Source organism: Anser anser, assembly GCF_964211835.1.
Source record: "Anser anser genome assembly, chromosome: 12".
Taxonomy (NCBI): domain Eukaryota; kingdom Metazoa; phylum Chordata; class Aves; order Anseriformes; family Anatidae; genus Anser; species Anser anser.
Window position 1 is genome coordinate 17,295,857 of NC_139733.1, and position 19,386 is coordinate 17,315,242.

The 19,386-nt window shown below is 44.4% G+C and overlaps 1 protein-coding gene across 42 annotated transcripts in view; it reads right to left on the bottom strand.

Annotated features, from left to right (window-relative positions):
- MAGI1 (membrane associated guanylate kinase, WW and PDZ domain containing 1) overlaps positions 1–19,386 on the bottom strand; it is a 325,450-nt gene that overhangs the window by 71,269 nt on the left and 234,795 nt on the right. For 39 of the 42 annotated variants that reach the window (XM_083795144.1, XM_083795134.1, XM_083795169.1 and 36 more), the window contains 3 exons: positions 16,198–16,317; positions 3,907–4,113; positions 295–505 (listed from right to left, as the gene is read on the bottom strand). In XM_083795144.1, the coding sequence (XP_083651270.1) occupies positions 295–505; positions 3,907–4,113; positions 16,198–16,317 (538 nt within the window). The remainder of the gene's footprint in view (positions 1–294; positions 506–3,906; positions 4,114–16,197; positions 16,318–19,386) is intronic. The other 3 variants (XM_083795135.1, XM_083795146.1, XM_083795162.1) reach the window with 1 other exon arrangement.

Here is a 19,386-nt window from a genome sequence, read left to right on the forward strand (position 1 = left end):
CAGTCGGGACCTTTCATTCCACCCGTGAAAACAACTGGCCCATATTTTCCAAGGGTCTGGTGCTTTTGTAGCTGCCCTCATCAAACAAGCAATTGCCCGTGGCTTTGAACCTGAGAGTCATTTGGATGCTAATCCAATCAGGAAATGCAAAAGCCCTTCACACGCAGTAAAGAACTTTTAGCTTTGCAACATTACCGTGTTCACTAAATATTTAATACATACACACACAATGCATCCACAGAGGTGTACCCAGGGGAAGAGAGGTGGAATTAGAATAACAAAAATGTGCTTTACTCTATAAAATAGACTTCTCCGTTCTCGGTGTAGGCCATCTCCCAGTTTTCCGGCAGAGGACCTAGGTTGTCCTCGGCAGAAGGAGGTAGGTATTGAGGGAGGTTCTGAGATGGTTCCGTGGTGGGAACGTTGGTGTGGCTATCAAGCACGGACGGTGGGGCTGTCTCTCTTACGATATGCGTATTATGCTCGTCTTGGTCACCAGACTCTGCTGTGGATTAAAGAATTTTTCATTAGGATTAGTTAGAATTACTTGAACGCATAAATTTTCAACTTTTTTTTTCCTTCTCCTATTTGCTTCTCCGGGTTTATCCTCACAATTTTCCTCTCCTTGCTTTTAATTCACACGACACAGAAACAGATGAGCTGAGGGCAGAGGCTCTGCAGGCTTTTTGCAGTCGGGGCTGAGCTTGCTTTGCCCACACAGGCTCTGCCAGCCAGAGCCTTGCCAGCGCAAATCAGAGCTTGTGCTCAGCTACCGAGTTTGCTCTAATGGGCCCTGCTGAGGCACCAAAGTCTTCCAGGCTGTCTGAGGCCAGGGCTCACTGATGTGGATGTGTTCAAGGGGCTCTGAGCAGGCTTACGGGTTGACTCCTGCAGCGCCAATTGTGGCGCGGGGATTAGGAGAATAGAATTTCCCATTTGAAGAATGATCAAAAGGAGGGTTTGTAAGTGTACAAGGTAGCCTGAAGCTCAAAGCCAACAAGATAATGGTGAACTTCTTCTGTGTGTTTTTTAAAAAAATTAAAATGGACGTCAGCACCACACCGTGCGTCCACATGTTGCTCACAAGTGCCTGTTCTGACTGTCTAGAGAGGTTCATTACATGGTTCTTCACTATATCCATCCAGCCAAAGTCACTTAGGAGTATTTTATGATGTATTTGGCCCTCCTCCCTTTACGGAAATACTTTTCATGCTTATATCCATGCCGTTTTGAGCTATATACGTGAAACAGTGCTGACCATTCCCTCTGGCCCTAACCACAGTAAATACTCCCACAAGCCAGGTCTGTTCTCCTAACTCCTTCACAAACAAACTTTGGCAACAAGAGAAAAAAAAATCCAAAATTACCCACATTTAGCAAAGTTTTTTTTCTGTTCATCCCTTGAAGGTGTCGAAAAACAGTGGCAATCCTTCCAAATCCCCTGAAACCACCAGTCTGCAGTACAGCCCAGGGGCAACAGGCGCTGAGCACGAGATCGGTGTCACGCTGCCAAGTCCCCAAGCAGTGGGACCAAAAGAACTGACAGCCAAGACCTCTCTTGTGCTCTCCAGACAGGAGACCTGACCTCAACTCAAAGCCCCCAGCCTTGTTTTTTGGGGGGACCATTAGCAGCAGCTCCTGCACTGTTTCTACTCCGTGTGCTGCCTTGGCGAAAAGACAAGATACTGAAAATAATAAGCTGGAAGAATATGGAAGAAAAAGACCTAGACTGTACCCGTACCCTCAGACGCCTGCTTTCTAGCCTTCCTGTTGTTCAATATTTTAAGGTAGAAGCTGACAAGATAAAAAAAAAAAAAGCATGAATGAATCATCGCCAGCTTAAGACTGTGAGTGTAAACATGCCAAAGCCTGAAAAACACAAGTCACTGAGAGGTCTTCTAACGAAGTGGGAGCATTTTAATATGGCTAGCACACATACACATGAAATAAGCATAAGGAATCATTTTGGTATAGGAGAAATAATTCTCTTTTCTTGATTCTGTGCTCATTTCATGGAGGCAAGGGGCCAGGGTGTGATAACATTGTGACGAATGAGCTGCATCTTCCAGCATTTCATCTTGTGAAGGAAAACAAGGAAAATAAATGATGCTACAGTCAGTTCAGGGGCAACGCGCTGAGATGGGCCGAAAGGAGGTCAAACAGCATCTCCCACCAGCCTCCTCTCAAAATCAGATCCTGTGACAGGAGCTGAGGTAGCTCATTTTTATTTTACCCTCCAGTGAAATTACCCTCCGGTGAAAAACTGTAAAGGAGCTGGTAGGCAGAGATGGAAACTCCTAGCCTGGGAGGGATTAGGGCAGCCACGAGTGATTTGGGTTGAAAAAACATAACGGGTAACAGCCAAGCAGAGTACAAGCCCCAAAACCATTTGAGAGTTTGGCCTTGAGAGGTGCAAAACTACATCTCAGCCTAAATCCTTTCCAAGCTCTACAAGACGTCAGAGCCAGGACTCTGGTTAGTAGGAACTGGCATGATAGCTCCTGTGACTCATTCAAAACTGGGAAGAAAAATTATGGAGGTAGGAAGTGACCAGAGCCACAACAGGATTGAGATCTGTGTTCAGCAGGACACAGTAGGACACAAGACCTTCGGAAACACAGAGCTTGCACCCATGCTTCAGACCCCACTTCCACAGCAAGCAGCCCTCAGTTTGCTCGTAGGTACCTCGGAGAAGAGGACCTGTAATTAAATGCAGTGGGCATCTGTAGGTGCAAGGAAGTGGACAGGACAGCAATGTATTCTGGAAGCAGCACTGATTAATTTCAAATGCACCCTGCTTGAGCCATTTCATACTGGTTTTAATGACTGGAGCTCAACTACAGGTCAGCTCTTCCTTAAACTTTCTGACCTTGGCTGAGGTTGTACCGAAAAATAGCTGACAAAGCTACAGACAGAAATGAAGTTCTGGGCCAATTTACAATGTAGACGAGTACACCTCGTGTAGTATTCAAGATCGTTTCAACTCAGAAAGTTCCTGATTTCCAGTGGGACCCTTACATTTCAAGCTGACTGTCCACAAAGTGATGTTCAAAATGATGACATGTTCCTTGACATCAGAAGTCATTACACGCTTCTTTTTAAGAAAAACCTCTACGTTTGCAAGTAGCAGAATGATTAACTCAGAATATAAAGGGATTGACAAGTGTTACCTTTAATTTCTACCAGACATCATTTCATCTTTCTATACTTAAACTTGTCATTTGGTTCAACAGAGTAATTGAAATCTACACTGGAGTAACTGAAAGCAGAATCTGGCTGACTGCATTCAATGGACAGTTTCTGAAAGAATATGGATGTGTCATTAATGATCAAACTGCACAGTACTAGATAACATCTTTAAAAAAAAATCTCAACTATCGTCCACAGTTAAAGAAGTCTATTCAGAGACCTAACAGTTTCCTATGCTTGAGGACTTCAAAATTCGATGCTGCAAAGTAAAACACCTCCCAGGAAGGAAAACAAACAAACCAACCAAACATAAATTTCCTTCATACACCTTCTCAAATTCTATCCATCGCTACCAACAGCTATCCAGCAACAAACGAAAACAAAACAAAACAGAACAAAAGGTAACTAATGGATGTGAGGTTTTCCCCACTTTTTCTCATCCAGCCCCGTACCGCAAAGGCCATTTCAGAAATCACAACTGTGGATGTGAGCGTTCACACCTGGACACCTGCCATACAGGTAACACTGGCCAGTTCCTTCCAAAATTGACAGCTCTGCAGCAAATCCATTAAAAACAAACAAACAAACAAACAAAAAATAATAAGGTAAATTAAAACAAAATAAACAAAACCAAAATAAAATAAAACCACATAAAATCCCCCTCCATAAACCTTCCCCGTGTGTCCTAACTGATGGACTGCGGTATTTTTGTTTTACCTGTGAAGCTACTGCTCATTTCAGGTACATCATCCTCTTCCTCATTCTCTGTGTGCACTATGCCAGCATTTTGCATATCATTGTAAGACTTGGTTCGCTTTGGAGTCGACTGCTTGGAGCCAGACTGCAGGTTTTGCAGAGCATCGGTGGAAGTCACTTTCCCACTGAGGGGCTGGCTGGGAGGCTTGGGCGTTCCATAATAGTTACCTAGGCAATAGAAACACATTTGCATCTTCAAAAGGGAACTGTTTAAAGCAGCAAGATTTCTATTTTATTTTATTTTCAATTCCATCAAAATCTCTGTCCCACCCCAGCAGTAAATAAACAAATAGATAAACTGACGCACGCCGTTCCCATTTTTTTAAGGGCATATTTCATCTCCGGATCTCTGGAGCGGACACGGAAATATTTCTTGCCTTTTAAGTTATTCTTGTTGAATCTAAAAGGAGAAGCAATGGTTGCATTGTTTAGGTGCACTGAGCGTACAAGGGCTAAAACAAAAGGCAGCCGTGGTGAATACCAAACTTCATCTCATTACATCTGAATTTCAATTAGTAGCCTTTTTCCATGTGTGCACCCACACAATGCTGTGGCAGATCTGGAGTGAGCCCTGCAGAAAATAAAAAATTCATGACTGCTATCACCCAGTGAAGTGATGAAAGGCTCGGTAGCCTGCCTTAATACACAGGTTCTTTTAGGGCGGATGTTGCATTTAAAAACAAAACCCAGTCTCTGTCTAAAGGAAAACTTTGTCAAAGGAGAGAAAAGGAAAGGCACCGCGTGGCACTGCTTTCTTCAAAGGGGAAATTCCGCAGTTGGGTCAACTTGGGTAGAAGTGAAGACCTTAAAGCAAAACCAGGAGGGACAAAGACGCACCACAGTTATGCCAACACACGGCTGCTGGCAGCTGTCACCAGAGGCGACGTGAGCAGTTCAGAGCACTCGGGTACTTCGTTGTCATTTTAAGTGACAGTGGGAGAAATACACAAGACTTACAGGTCCACCGAGACCAGAACAACAAGGGAATGTTTCACTGGTTGGTTCGCTTCGCCTCGAACAGCCCAGCAGTGCTCGACCCTGGGATGCTCCAAAGGAAGCTCAGGTCTGGAATCGCCTCCGGCAGCACTGGGAGATACAGAAGTCCCGGCCCTACTGCAAGGCGCTTCTTCCTCCTCTGACGGAGGGATGGACACTTTTTGCACAGAGATCTGGGATATACGGCAGTTCATACGCAATTTCCCAAATCTTCCCATCCATTAATTATAATTATTTTTTTAATTTGCCACCTTTGGATTCCAAAGGTGGACTTAAATATCCTCCCCAGGCTCTCTGGCATGCCACAATATTAAAATCTGCCTTCCAATCTAGCTGCATATAAACCCACGCTGCTATTACAGCAGTACAAGATTCTTCTTTCAAATACACAGGTACGTTTATTTACATTCCTCATCTATCTCCATAGGTTATGCACAACACGACAGCATTATTTTTCAATTTTTCAGCACGTAATTACATAAGATATTAAATGTCCATTCCCCAGAAAACGCACACGTCCCTTTATTACTCCTGTTACACCAGATGGAAACCACATGCCAAAGGCACATTACGCAAGGGCACTTTAAAACCTCACCTGTGCCAAAAAAAGATTATTTCATTTACTCTTTACATCCGCGCGTGTATTTTTGTTGCAGCAGCCAGCCTCACCGATCGTACTCTGCGATACAGCGCAGGGTAACGCCAGCCAAGCAGTTTGCACGGACCCACCCAGCGCTGCGCGGAGCAGTTCCAGCTCACCCAACGCGCTCCACGGTTCTCCCTACTCCTGCTCAGCCCACTCAACTGCCTTTCCTGTCTGAGCCTCGAAGTCCCTAACAACCCCAAAGCTGTGGGAGTTGCCTGCTTCGGGATAAGGCCATGGGGATTGTGCACATCCCAGCACTCGCAGATCTCAAAGCGCAGCTCTGGAAAGTCTCCCGATACACCTGGAGAAAGGGAGACGGGGAAGCACCCAGCCCAGGCTGGCAGAGCCCAGCTGGGGAAGGCCACGTTGGGCACACGTTGCTGCCTTCCCCAGTTGTTGCCTTCCAACTGGAGGAAAAAGTCTTACAGAGCCGAGGCTGGAGGAGTCGTGCATCTCCTCGCTCCGTGCTTTCACAGCCCGAGCAGCCGGGCAGCACCACGTGCACGTTTGTCTTAACAAGGCGCGTTCCAGCCTGTGTACAGCGGCGTGGGTTCGGCTCCGTAGGAGCAGCGACACTCCGCACACCGCTTTCATCTTCCGTTCGTCATTTCAGAATCTTAAATGCACGCTGTTGCATAATTTATGGGGAGGAGGAAATTACTTCTTCTGGAAAGTCTCTAATGGGGATGGAGGCTACTAAAGCAGGTTGCAGTCTGTGCTAGAGAAATGATTCTTATGCTCTACATACTGCAAAACTATTTCATAAAAAAAAAAAGAAAAAAAGAAAAAGGAGGAACGGGGGAGAAAGAAAGCAAAAGGAAAAATACAAAGGTAGGTGGGAAGAAAAAAGAATTTACCCTGCTCCACTCCTATCCTCCTAGGCATTTCTCCAGACAAATGCTGCTACTTTTTTGTTTGCTTTTGCTTTTTCAAAAAGTAGGTGTGTTTTCTAAGGATGTTAACTGCTAAGCCCACAGATCTACGTGTGCACAAGGAACATGAGAACGGCTTTTATTTATGGCACTGAACACCACTATTTTGGACAAAATTTACTTCAGGTCTGTTGTAAATGATTACATCCTTCTGCAATGGATGCAATAAAGTGACTGAAGAGGGTATGTAGATGTTGTTAATGTGGATTTTTATTTCTCCTGGACAAAAACATAGCGCAGATGTTACCATCACTCCTCCAATTACAGACCAGTATCTTTGAGTTTGCTCATTTTCAGTTCCTCTAGTAACGGGCAATGCTGGGCTTCCTACCAGTACATGGAGAGCTGTTCCTCAACACAAAAACAGGCTTCTTCAAAGTATTTCAGATTTTCTTATTCCGAAATCACCAGTCACTTTTCAAACCCGCCATGGCTGTTGGTATCACTATTAGTGAATTATTATTTCATACAAAGGCTGTGTGCTGTGCTAGGGGATCCCTACAAATATATATGAAGGCATACAAAGAGTAAATATGAACTGGAAACTGAGCAAGGGTGTGCACGCGTGGGTTTTGTTTTGCAGGGTATGGGAAATGCAGCCACCGGGGCTGAACTTTGCTTTTCCCTCCACGGGAGGCAGATTCAGCCTGAGTCAATAGTGAAAAAAATCACAGCTCTTCCCTCAGATTCCCACGAGGAGATCCAGGCTTGGCACACCGCACAACCCACGATGACGAGGTGCAAAAGAAAGCTCCAACGCAGCTTCCAGGTGGCAGAGAGTGAGAAAATGGAAATATTCTCTTTGCCTTGTGTCTGCTGGGTGCAGTCAGACCTACTTCTCTTTGCTAAGCAGCTCATTTGGAAGGCGCAGCACGCGGGCCTGGGCTCGGGGGCAGACACACCAGTAGGAGGGACTGGCACTTAAAATCATCATCAAAACTCGTGTTTAATCCTACAAATTATAAAGAGAAAATATTTACCCTGTGACTCAGAAATCCAAACGTGCGCCATTAACAACTGACAGCAAACAGCCCAGGAAGAGTTTTTAAGCGCTCAGACTTGACATCATTTGCTCAAATTAAATCTGTCAATGTTTACGAAAAAACATATATTTAAAAATATGCTTTAACAGTGCTTTGTGAGCCACTTGTAAGCCTACAGAAGGGGCTAACTTCATAGCCAGTGTAATTTGTACTGAATATCCAATCAGCTCTAATTATTAACAGCATGTTACATGCGCATACACAAGCATCTGTCAGCCCAGAGGATCCCAAAACATTCCCAAAACTCCGCGCAGAAGTTGTGGCAGGACTGCCCGGGTGCTGGGCTCCCCCCTGGTGCCCCTAACGGGATGCCTCAAGGCTGGAAAAGAGCAGCTCAGCTCCTGGGTGAAGGGCCACGGGAAAAGCTCTCCCTTCCCGTGGAAATGCCAGTTCTGAAGCACCTGGGATGCCAGGAACTTTCCCAGGTCTGGTTCCTATGGGAATGGGGCTCCTAAGCCTTTCTCTCATCCACGTTTGGATCCTGCCTACAGTAACTGAAATAATAGCTAATAATACACTCCCTCAGCAGATGCACATGCTATTAACTGAACTTCTCGTCAGCACCTTTCACTAACCCTTATTTTATTCAGTCCCCTGGTGCATGAAACAGATTTATCCACAGCTGAAGTCTGATGGCAGCTTTTGCAGCCAAAACCGTGACTTAGTCCAGGTCCTCCAAAGCACCACTCAGGAGAGCACACAAAACTACCAATAATAACGAGGAAAACACAATAGCTATTTGGAAGGAGCTGATTTCTTTTCATCTCCTTATCTCTAAGTGTCGGCAGCTTACACGTTTTAGCATCACGCGCAGTAATTAGGCTTCGGTAACAGCTAATCACAACAAGACGACAAGTTCTCATCATCAGAACACTTCTTGCTCTGCCAGTTCAAGCAGTGTTCATAATCAATGAAAGCGATCTACAGCAGCTCCGATCCTGTCCTGCAGCTTATGAATTAAAGTAATACCGTCAGCCCAGAGACACCGTGGTTTTTGTTTGTTTAAGTTTTGGAAACCTAGTGGTAATGAAAAATTTGTCTTATGTTTCACAATAATAATTTAAAAAAATATTAAATGCTTCCCTGAAGGCAATAAATTCACATACAAGCCTAAGTTGTTTACTTGACTTGGAATTTGAAATGTAATTCATAAAGACAGCTAATTGGTGCATTTTTAAGTTAAAATAACTGAATCCAATTCCTAAGAACTGCTGCCTATTAGCATTCAATTCAAATACAGTTAGCGGGACTCCGTCCATCCAAAACGCTGCTTTTGGAATGGGGTGAAATGTGCAAGAAGACACATGCAGATCTAAAAGAGTCTAAAACTGAATGGACAGGAAATCAGGTGTTTCACCTTGCAGAGAGGCAAGATGAGACCACAGAGGCAGCTGGGGTGAGGACAGGGCAGCAGAGCCGACACGGAGATGTGCCGGAAGGCAGAGGAGCTGTGCGCAAGGTCAAGCACGAGGCCAAGCATTAGTCCTCATGGTACAACACCAACCGAGGAACGTGGCCCCAGACCTTACATTTCCAGGTACTTTAATCTCTAAGTGTTGGTTTTGCTGTAGCTATTCTCCTTTTGGGGAGAGGGCAATTTGTCTTGATTTTCTGTTGCAAAGAGATTTAGGACTAGAAGCGCGTTTGTCTCAGGAAAGTACAGAGCGGAGTTCTTGCGGTCCTGAATTTACTGATGCCTGCTGCGAGGCATAATTTTGCAATTATAAAACAAACAAACAAAAAAAACCAAGACACTCGAAAGCCTCTGTGTAGCGTAGAGGACCCTGCGTCCACAAGAAGTGCATCTGATCTTCAAAGGAGTTACCGAGGACTCCATTAACAGCTCATGTTTTAAGAAGCAGTTTGCAGCAAACTGCGTTCATGCAAATGCGTATCTGGGGAAAGGGACTTGGAGATAAGCAATAAAATTAAGCAAGGCCTGGACATGAAGACTTTAAATGTAATTATTAATGTAATTGTTTTCTTTTCTGAGAGGCAGCTCCTCTTCTCTGTGCCGTACAAGAACCAAAGCAATTGACCCTTAATTTTAGCAGAAGAGCCTCTGCTCATCTAATCCAGCAAGAGTGCTTGTGTCTGATTAGCACAGGATGAATTGATTCCTGGGAGCAGGGCTCCTGCTACTGTGTTTTGTCTGTTCTCCTTCCAGATCATATTCTGCTACAGATTTCCACATTTAGATGACAGATCTGGCTGCTGTCTGCAGGATTCACCTAGCTGCAACTGCACATTGATTAGCAATTGCCTCGAGGAAATTCAGAGTAACCAGGCAACCAGGAGGAGGCCTTGGATACAGCATCTGGATTGGAAGCAAAACACAGACAGTGGAGGATCTCGGAGAAATTAGCCTACAATATATGCAAATCCAATTTGCTCGAACTAGCAGATTCTCTGCCAATTTTTGCAGTTATTAATGGTGAGGTTAACTGGAAGATCAGTCTGGATTTCTTGTTAAGTTAGTAAAAATACTACAATGGGCACATTTCAATTTCTGCTCGATATCTAACACATACTACAGTGAGTGCCTTACAGGCGATGACAGCACGGCAGAAAGTCACCTACAGATCCGATCGGTCTCATTTATTTTAATTTTCCCTGTGTTTAGGTATCGCTAGGCATTGCCACAAGTTACCGTTAGCACTCACGTGAAGCTCTGTCCAAGCACATTTAATGCATGAAAAATTTCTAACGAGCCAAAACAAAGCAAAGACACTTCCAGTAACACATAAGCTGGAACGTATTGGTGGTACGGGGCATGAGACGGATGTGGAAGCTCAGGGTGCTTCCTGAGTTCAGCTATATCAGAGCTTCTGCTGTATATACATGCAAATAGATTTAAAAAAATCGTAGGGAACACAAGTAAGTGTGTGCTTGTGCATGGTACACCCACAGAACACAGAAGTGGCTGGCACACACCCTGCCTAGCACAAGGACGTAGGAATCAAGAAAATGCCACGCTGAGCCATTGCAACATGCAACCCTTCTTGCAAATGCTTGTATGTTTACGTGCATCCCCCCCCGCAGAGGATGTGTCCCGTTAGCACCTCGCCCCTCCGGAAGGCAGAGGCGTGTGCCTTGCAGCTTGCAGCACGGGGAGAGCTCTGCAGCGGCAGGGGGATGCTGCGAATCGAGGAGGCTGGGCTGTCTCCTGGCACAGAAGGGCTGCTCAGCTGCAAAGGCAGCTGGATGCCACCTACCCCAGAGGTGCAGCCAGCTCCAGAGACAGTCCTGAGAACATACAGTCCCAAGAAACAATGCCGAAATGTGCCTGGCTGCCATCTATCAACAGTCTTCTGCAAACAGCCTTCATTAATCAACGCATCAGATTCTGGTTAAAGAGTAAATAGCTTAAAATAACGTGACTCTAACTTAACACAAAAAGCAACCGATGCGCCATACCCTTTTTGTCACAGGTGTTTGGGAACAACCTCTGCCCCTGAGGCCTGTGTTTTAAGATATATCAAGAAAGAGTAAAAAGCAGGGCTGCCGATGAATAATTTCAGAAAAATTATTGGAAAACTTCCTACCACAAGTGCACAGAGAGAAGCCACACAGAATTTCCATAGGAAATTCGAAACCACTCTAAAGCCCTATCAGAGATTTGAATATTTGCTTTTAGAGAGAAAGAGTTACTCAGCTACGACTTCAGCTGTTTGTAGAACGAAGCATTGTTATCCGATGACAATTCAGTATAGCTGCGCTCATGTTTAATGCTGATAATCGGGCCCAGACAAAAATGTAGACTTTTGATTCTCACTAGCAGTTTAAAAAAGAAGAAGAAAGCAAGGCGTAACGCCAAAGGTAAGAAAGGCATCTTTCTGCAGTGCACAGATGCTTGCTCGTAAGTGGGAATTCGACGTGATACATGGTAACGGTGCTGAAGGAGCCATTATGATTTATTGAGTCAATCTGCAGGATGGAGACATTAATAAGCAGATCTTATCTCATTAAGCGGAACATGTTGTTCCGCTGCATGGGCATCCCCAGCATCTGCCAGCCCTCCTCGCCCAATCTTCTCATGTTCTGCACGCCGCGGATGCAGTGCTCGTTTCATGGTTGTACCGAGCTGGCAAGACCCACGGGCTGCAAAGACACCAGAAAAACGGCAGAGAAAACCCAGCCGTTTTGGGAAGGCAGCTGGGGGAGCAGCGCTGCTGTGGGGAAACCCAAGGAGAGCTCGCCCATCAGATCTATCAGGCCAAAGGCATCTTGATTTGAAGCATGTTGCTGAGTACACCTCTCTGCTTCCGCTGAAATTCTAACTGCTCTGTTAAGGTAATTTATTACACTCATTAAGTACCATGATCAGAGACCCTGTCTACAGTAGCTAGTTTTATACACTTTAAAAACGTTCGCAAGTCACCCCATTACATCTTAGTCATGAGGCTAATGCAGATTACTTATTACTTCTCTTGGCAATCACATAACGCTTGTCCTGAGAATGAAAGATGATGCCTTGACAATAATACTCCATAATGTAATAACCCTTCACACGTTATAAAGTGCAGCACTTTTTCTTTTGAGGATCGCTAAGTGCTGGGCAGGCATTCATTAATTCAGCCTCGCCAGACCCCAGAGATGCGGCTATCCCCATTCAAAATTCGGCCACCATGCCTATGTCCCCGTGTGTCTCTGCACAGCGCCCACCTCCCCTGTAACATCTCGATCCAAGCTCCCAAATTCCCAAATGCCATTGCTTCCACCGCCTCCCTTCTGTCTGTAACACGAGATAACTGCAGGCACAGGACAGACGCTGAAATATTAATGAGGAGAGAAGTAAGTGTTGTTTTAATATTCTCCAAGCCGGTAACCTGAAGTATAGAGCTGTTACCTGATTCGGCTACTCGGCAGGCTGGGGAAGAAATGGGAATAAAACCTAGAAGCTGTGTCTCCGCTCAAAGCAGTATTCCCTTGGGGGCCCTGGGAGAGCCCGCAGTTCAAATGCAGAAGTAATTGCCAAATAATTAGTAGCCTACACAATTACTGCCGTGCATCCATCAGTATTTTATGCCCCGAAGGATCAGTCAATAAATGCCCAAGATTACAATTATCTTGGTTTCCCATCCACCAGAAGGCCCAGGTAATGTGCAGTCTAAAAAGATTTTTTCTTTGTAATGAATATCGTCAAGGGGAGTTACCAGCTGGCTCGAGCACGTCACGTGCAGCTTCACCAGCACTCGGGTGGTGCAGAAATGACCAATACTGGTGCAACATCACGGCTTTGGGCACATCTTCCAGGATTTCATCTCCATGCAATCAAAATGGGGCTTTCATAAAGGAAAAAAGCAGACGTTTCTAGCAGCATCTTAAAACTGGATCTGAAAACCTCAGGAATTAAGGTTTTCAAATTCACTCCCCTCCCCCCCATGTGATTATGATTTTAGGAGCATTTTGGGTGAAGAACACACCACGGTGGTGGTCAGAGAAGAGGCTGCCGTGCCTCCTCTGCATTTACAGGGACGTGAATCAAAAACTGCCCTGAGGAACACATTTGCAGTGCACCAGAAGAAATACTACTGATATTATGCAGCCCAGTGGGTAGGCAACACCTTTTTTGTCCCCTTCAGCTTGCAGTTTCTCTTTGCAATTAGAGCACTTTCAAAACCTGATACACTCTCCGACTATTTTGTGGTTTCCAGCTGTTCTCTTCTGCTTGTTCTTTATTCCTTCCAAATCAATAGCATCCGTATCAGCATCAAAGTCCTGCATTTTACCCCTGCTCTGAAAGCTTCCTGTTTTCTATTCTTTCTCCCCAGAAGTTCTCTTCAGTAACTATTAAATGCTTTTGTTACACCTCCTGCAAGGTTTTTCCCAATGATAGTGCTGGTTTCTGAGTGGCTTTATGCCTTCAAAAGGCAAATGAATGCCATCTGGCAATGTCAAAACGTAGCCTTGATTGTTTAAGTCACACTTCCTCTCCAGCTGCTGAAATGTAGCAGAGAAATAAAGAACACGACTACATCCAACTCCCACCCGTCATCACATGCAGACACAGAGACCTCAGCCTCTGCTCCCAGCACCACGAAGAGCAGGAGCTCCTCAAGAGGTGTGAAATGCTTCTACCTTACTGTGGCATCAGGAGCTACTTACAAGCCCGTTCGTTCCTCCAGCCCCACCAAACCTGGGTTAGATCATGAAGCAGAATTTGCCTATTCAACATCACCGCTCTCCATCTCATGGCTTTGCCCTTGCTTCATCTCTAAATCACCAAATTGCACTGTAACTGAACGCAACCCTATCCCTGCAGTTGCTGGAGTTCGGCTCAGTACAGTAAGTAGCATTACTAATATTAAAAGCCATGCATTAAAGGTATTATTTTATTGTTCTCTGGAGAGAAACAGGAGAGTATTTCCTTTTGATAAGTTCTATCCCTCTGGTTTAGAATAAACTGTCACTGGGAGGGTCAAAAATACAATCAACTTCACCACGGTGGTGCATTAAAGAAAAAAAAAAAGGCAAAATGCAGCATAGAACAAATGAAAATTAAAATAATCTAGGGCTACAAAGCTGGGTACTAAAGAAAACCTGGACATTAGAATTCTAACTTAGTGGCCTTCATTTTGGGGGAGATTTTTTTATTATTATTATTAGTAAAGCAAAATTGCTGGTGGTTGCAGCTTGAGTCTTAACCACGCCATATTCTAAGATCTAATCAAGATCAAAACTGTTTTGATCAATACTCTCGTAAAATAAGATTTCAAAAAAAAAAAAAAAGGACAACGAAGCCATTAAAGAAATCTCAGAAGAGAGCAAAATCATTTCCTGAAGCTGTAAGTGAAAAATGAACTTTATTTATTTCACATTACTATCAAATATTGATGTGTCTTGATGCATATGTGTATACACACATTGTTATTATTTTCTTTATTCTAACTGATTTTTCCCTCATGGGCCAGTTCTCCAGAACCACTAAGCATCAGCATCCCTGATGTCAACGGGGAAAGAAGCTTCTCAGCACTTCGGACAAGTTAGTCCCTCCAAGTTGACACTTCTATCACCCACCGAAATGAAATACCCATTAGACTTAGGGAAGTCAACCTCATATGCAGCAACTCAAAATAGCTAACCATGAAATCTAAATTGTTTAGCTGCTAAAGCATATAATCACATAAGCAATGAAACGACCATGCTATCACTGTCCCAGATGGGTACAGCATTCCCTGAAAGCTAATGCCCAGCATCTCCCAGGAGCCAGCTTACAGCCAGTTACCCATTTTGTCTTTCCAAGTGGAAAGGTCACCAGAACGAATATGATCAGGAAGCAATGGCAAGGCAGTTCAGCCCATCTATTTCAAGCACCACAACAAAGAAAACTAATTTAGTGTTATAATTAGAAACACGGAGAGGAAAAAAACTGATTTTGGAGAAGTGCTGCTTCTGGAACCTTAGTGTTGGTGCTGATAGGGCTAATCAGCTCAGAGAGGTGGAAGAGCGAAACCAAATAATGCATTTAGCATCTTCACGTAAACCAGGTTTGACACCGCAATTGTCTGTAGTTGGGATTAAGTGCAAGGTTTAAAGGTGACCTTATAAGAGAGTTTTTAAAGAATTAGGCTAAACAGTGTTTCAGAACTTTATTTTTAGAGCTCAAAAAACAAAACCACATATCCCAATCTTTTTTGTTCATATTTGATAACTACTTTTCAAAGAATATCAGCTATTTGTGTGTAGTTCACATCGTAAAACATAATCCATGTATCTTGTTACTGGCTGCAAGAAGGGTTTTTCAACTCCTAGTTATGACAAGACCCATTTCACTTCTTGCAAACGACATGCATGAGCTGAAGTGCACGGGAAGGACTTTCAAACCTGTAAGATGTTTTTTTTGTTTCTATGATTTTCATTAGCTTCCCAAGAGATGCATCTGACTGTTCTCAGTCGGGGGGTAGATGGAAACAACACAACCAAAAGTAGTTTTCAATTTAAAGGAGATAGAGATTGCATCTTTAGGTATACAAATCCTATTGTGTAGCTAAATTTGGCCAATTTGCCTCGCATTTTCTTGGGAGGCAAAGCCATCTTTTTCCTTCCCTCACCCTAGTGACATTTCAGTGCCCCCTTGGCTGTCTCAATGCTGTTGTTTGTAAAGCTGCGCTGTCAAAAGAATCAACCCAATGTCTCGGCTTAGAAGTAATTATCCAAGAATAAAGAAGAAGAAAAGGCCAAAAGCAGTGCACCACGTAGTTGCATCCTGAGACACATTTGGGTGATGAAGGATGTGTACATAGGGAAAAAGACAAAAAGGCCGGAAGGAAAAGAGAGACAGCAGGAGGGAAGAAAAAGCGAACAGAGAGATAGGTTATAGGGGACACAAAGGAAAGATGCATTTTCATTCACTGCCACGCTGCCTTCCCTCAATATTTTGTTACCAGATTTCATCTTAGATCCTCCTGGCCTACTGATGTTAATCTTCTGAGGTAGTTAACTCAGTGGGAAAAGACAAAACACAGCAATATTGAAATTCCCTCTCTCTGCGTACAGACAACAAATGGAAATGGAACGCAAAGACAGAAAACAAGGTCTTAACTGTAGCTGGTTAACTTGAGCACGGGTGATGCAAATCAGACATCCTACCATGGCTACTTGAAGAGCTTTTTCTCTGCCCGTGATTCCGTACCTTCATAGGTTCCTACTTCCAGAAGGGTCCCACTTCGCTCCAACTCCAGAAACTCCTCCACAGTCAGAAAGTTATAGTCCACACCAGGCACTTCTCCTTCTCTCGGAGGGCGAGTTGTGCCTGAAAGGCAAAATTAACATTTAATACAATTTTTTCTTATCAAGTGTTAAAAGGGACAATAAAAATGATTATAAAGGTAGAACAGTATCCAAAAAATACAATTCTATGATACACAGAAAGCAACGCCAGGAGACCAGTTAGGAACCCACATAAAAACAAGACAAGACATACATTTCTGATGACGGTACTAGTTGTTCCACCAAACCACAGTAGTTTTGATATTCCCAGAAAGGCTTTCTGGCAAAGAATTATCTTGTACCACATGCAGAATCACAGCTGGAAGAGTACGGTATCTGGGAATACGCCAGCAATTACCTTCCTGCCATTAGCAGAGTGTCACTTCGACTTCGATAAAATTGCAATTCGTATTTTCAGATAAGGCAACTTCTGTCTTCCTTTATTTCTTTGTCACTTATTCTTTCACATCACAGATCTCTTCTCCCTTATTTCTTCTTATTACTTTATCTCTATGTACGGTTTTTGTTTTTGATTTTAATTCTACATTAAAAAAAATACCATGAGGCAGTTTGGATGCACCACTCACATGCACTCGCTAGAGAAACTGTCTGCAAATGCTTCTTAGTTCACCTACGAGCTCATCCCGGTTCAAGAAATACTCTTCCTTTTAAGCAATACTTCGCACTGAATCCCTCTCTAGCACTCAACAATTTAAACAGCACCCATGGAGAACAGGGCTCTGATCATTGCTGCTCTGCCAGCTCTGAAACCCTTCCCTTCCTACCAATTTCCAGCCCTTCGAAGCACGGTGTAAGATGAGTCATTTCACGACTTTTTGCTGAGATGGCTTGGGCCACTGCATTTTAGGTCACTGAGCACAGCTTAATTGATTGGGATCCATTTCTGTTCAATAGCCTCTATTTTCCTTGACTCCAGAGACTGGGAGACGGCTGAATTCTGTACACCTGGGATTAAATACAAATGACAGATTTAGAGACACCGGTGGAAACTGAACTTTAGAAGGAAGAACGGTGTTAGATGATTGCAGGTGTTTGATGGCTGTGGCCGCAACCAATCTGCTGGCTTGGGAGTAACTTCAGAGCTGTGGAAACCATACCTAATATTTAATGAAGCATGATTTCTCACTTCTTTGAGGCTTTCCCGGCCCCTGGGCAGTACCTTCTCAGTGCATATAGTTTCTTAAGCCTGCTATAAAAGGACTGAAGAAAATATAAAGAAACTGAGTTTCTGGAAACTAATTGGGAAGATTCCAGCTCTCAGAAGTTGAAAGAGCATAAATTTACCATGCCTACATCTGGCAAATGTTTTCCTCAAGTGCCAGGGAAGCGGAAAATCTGCTTATGCCCTATTCATCCGAGAGACTGCTCAAGAGGTCAGTCTCGATGGAATGACACCCTCAAAACACTATCACTAGATTAGTTTCCTTGATAGACATCCACTTTCTCCAAAATCCTCCATTTCTTGTTTCAAAATAGAATCTGTCTCTCTCTCTCCTCCACCCCCTCTCTCATTTTATTCACCATCAGCCTTCAGATAGCCTCTGAATTCCTGTGCTTTTGCTATCATTCCTTCTCTTGGAGCTGTGTGAATGGTAAAGGCAGGAAGAAGAAAAGCAAAAAAGGGGACGGAGGCGATGAAGGCTACCTTCACCATACCAGCAGAACTATTCTTTCCTATTTGAAAGGATTCAACTTGGCATTCTTTGAGTTCTTGAATTCCTACAACGATTTTTACCAAGCACTTTGCAGCAGAGGACAGCTGTCTTTCACAGATCTAGACCAGAGGAGGACTGGGCCTGCACTGCATGCCCCTTGCTGCCTAAGTTGCTGCGTTTCCACCCAAGACACGCTGCCCCACGCCTGATGCTGCTGCGGATGTTCACACCGTGACGACCCTCACCTGGGCATCACGGGTCTTGCCCCCTGTTGGGTTCCCCTAAACCAGGCCCGTAAGAGGGAAGGAAGATGAAAAAGCTCCAGCAATACGTCCAAGGATGCTCTGTAGCTGCCCCACGCCTGGAGCACAGTGGAAGTGAGAACCAGACTCCGTAACGCTCCTCACCCTCCGCGTCAGTCAAACGTCACCCCGAGCCACGCGAGCCGAGTGACAGAGACTGGGACGTGCTTCTTCCCAGTAACTGACAACACACGTTCATAAAGCACAAAGATCAAGGAACTTCAAGATTCATTTTACTTTATCTTTTCGAGTTCTCATCTTTTCTTTATCTATATCTTCCCACGGAGAGTATTTATTAATCATTTTTTTTTTCCTTCTGAATTTTTATAGCAGTGAAATTGCAGTCAGCAGTTTACTAGTGCTGGCTGCCTATTTGACATGACAATTATATCTCTGCCATAATTCCTCTGAGCCATTTTAATGGATCTATTTGTTTCATCTCAGTGTTCTTAATTTCCTGAATATGTTCAAGTCAAAAAATCGCAGATGTGCTTGCTATCAGCGCGATTGCCTGCAACACACGCTGAATGCATTAGGAGCGCCAAGCCAGGGCGTAGAAGAAAAACATTACATCACAGAGATAACATTTGTCACCTCCCGTTGGGCTCCAGCAAGGAACAGGGGGGGAAATAAAAACGACACTGCTTAGGATATCTTATCTGGACCGAGGCGAAACACCCAACAACTTTCCATGTCGCTGTCTAGAGCGAAGATTGCTTGCAGATGCTCGGGCTGTTATCCTGCTCCACATCTGAGCAAGTGTTACTGAATGCGATTCAGAAAGGCAGGGGGAAGGGAAAACCCGCCTCCGTTTTTCTTGTAGCAGAATGACAGGCTGCCGGCTGGACACACGCCTGGCAGATGGCATTTCAAAGAGTTTTCATGAACCATCTGGGATGTGTACAATGATTACAAACCACACTTACAACAAAGCCAGAAGGGCTGCTTCGCGAGAGGGGTGGGGGGAGAGGGCAGGCGGAAAGAAAGCGTGAAAGAAAAGACAACCAAGAGGTGCGTAAGCCAACTCGGGGACTTTTCTCCCAGGAACGGGATGCTGAGAACAACCGGCACCTTCCACCCCGAGCTCTTCTGCAGCCCCAAACAACCGCTCGACTGCTGCCCAGCACCATCGCA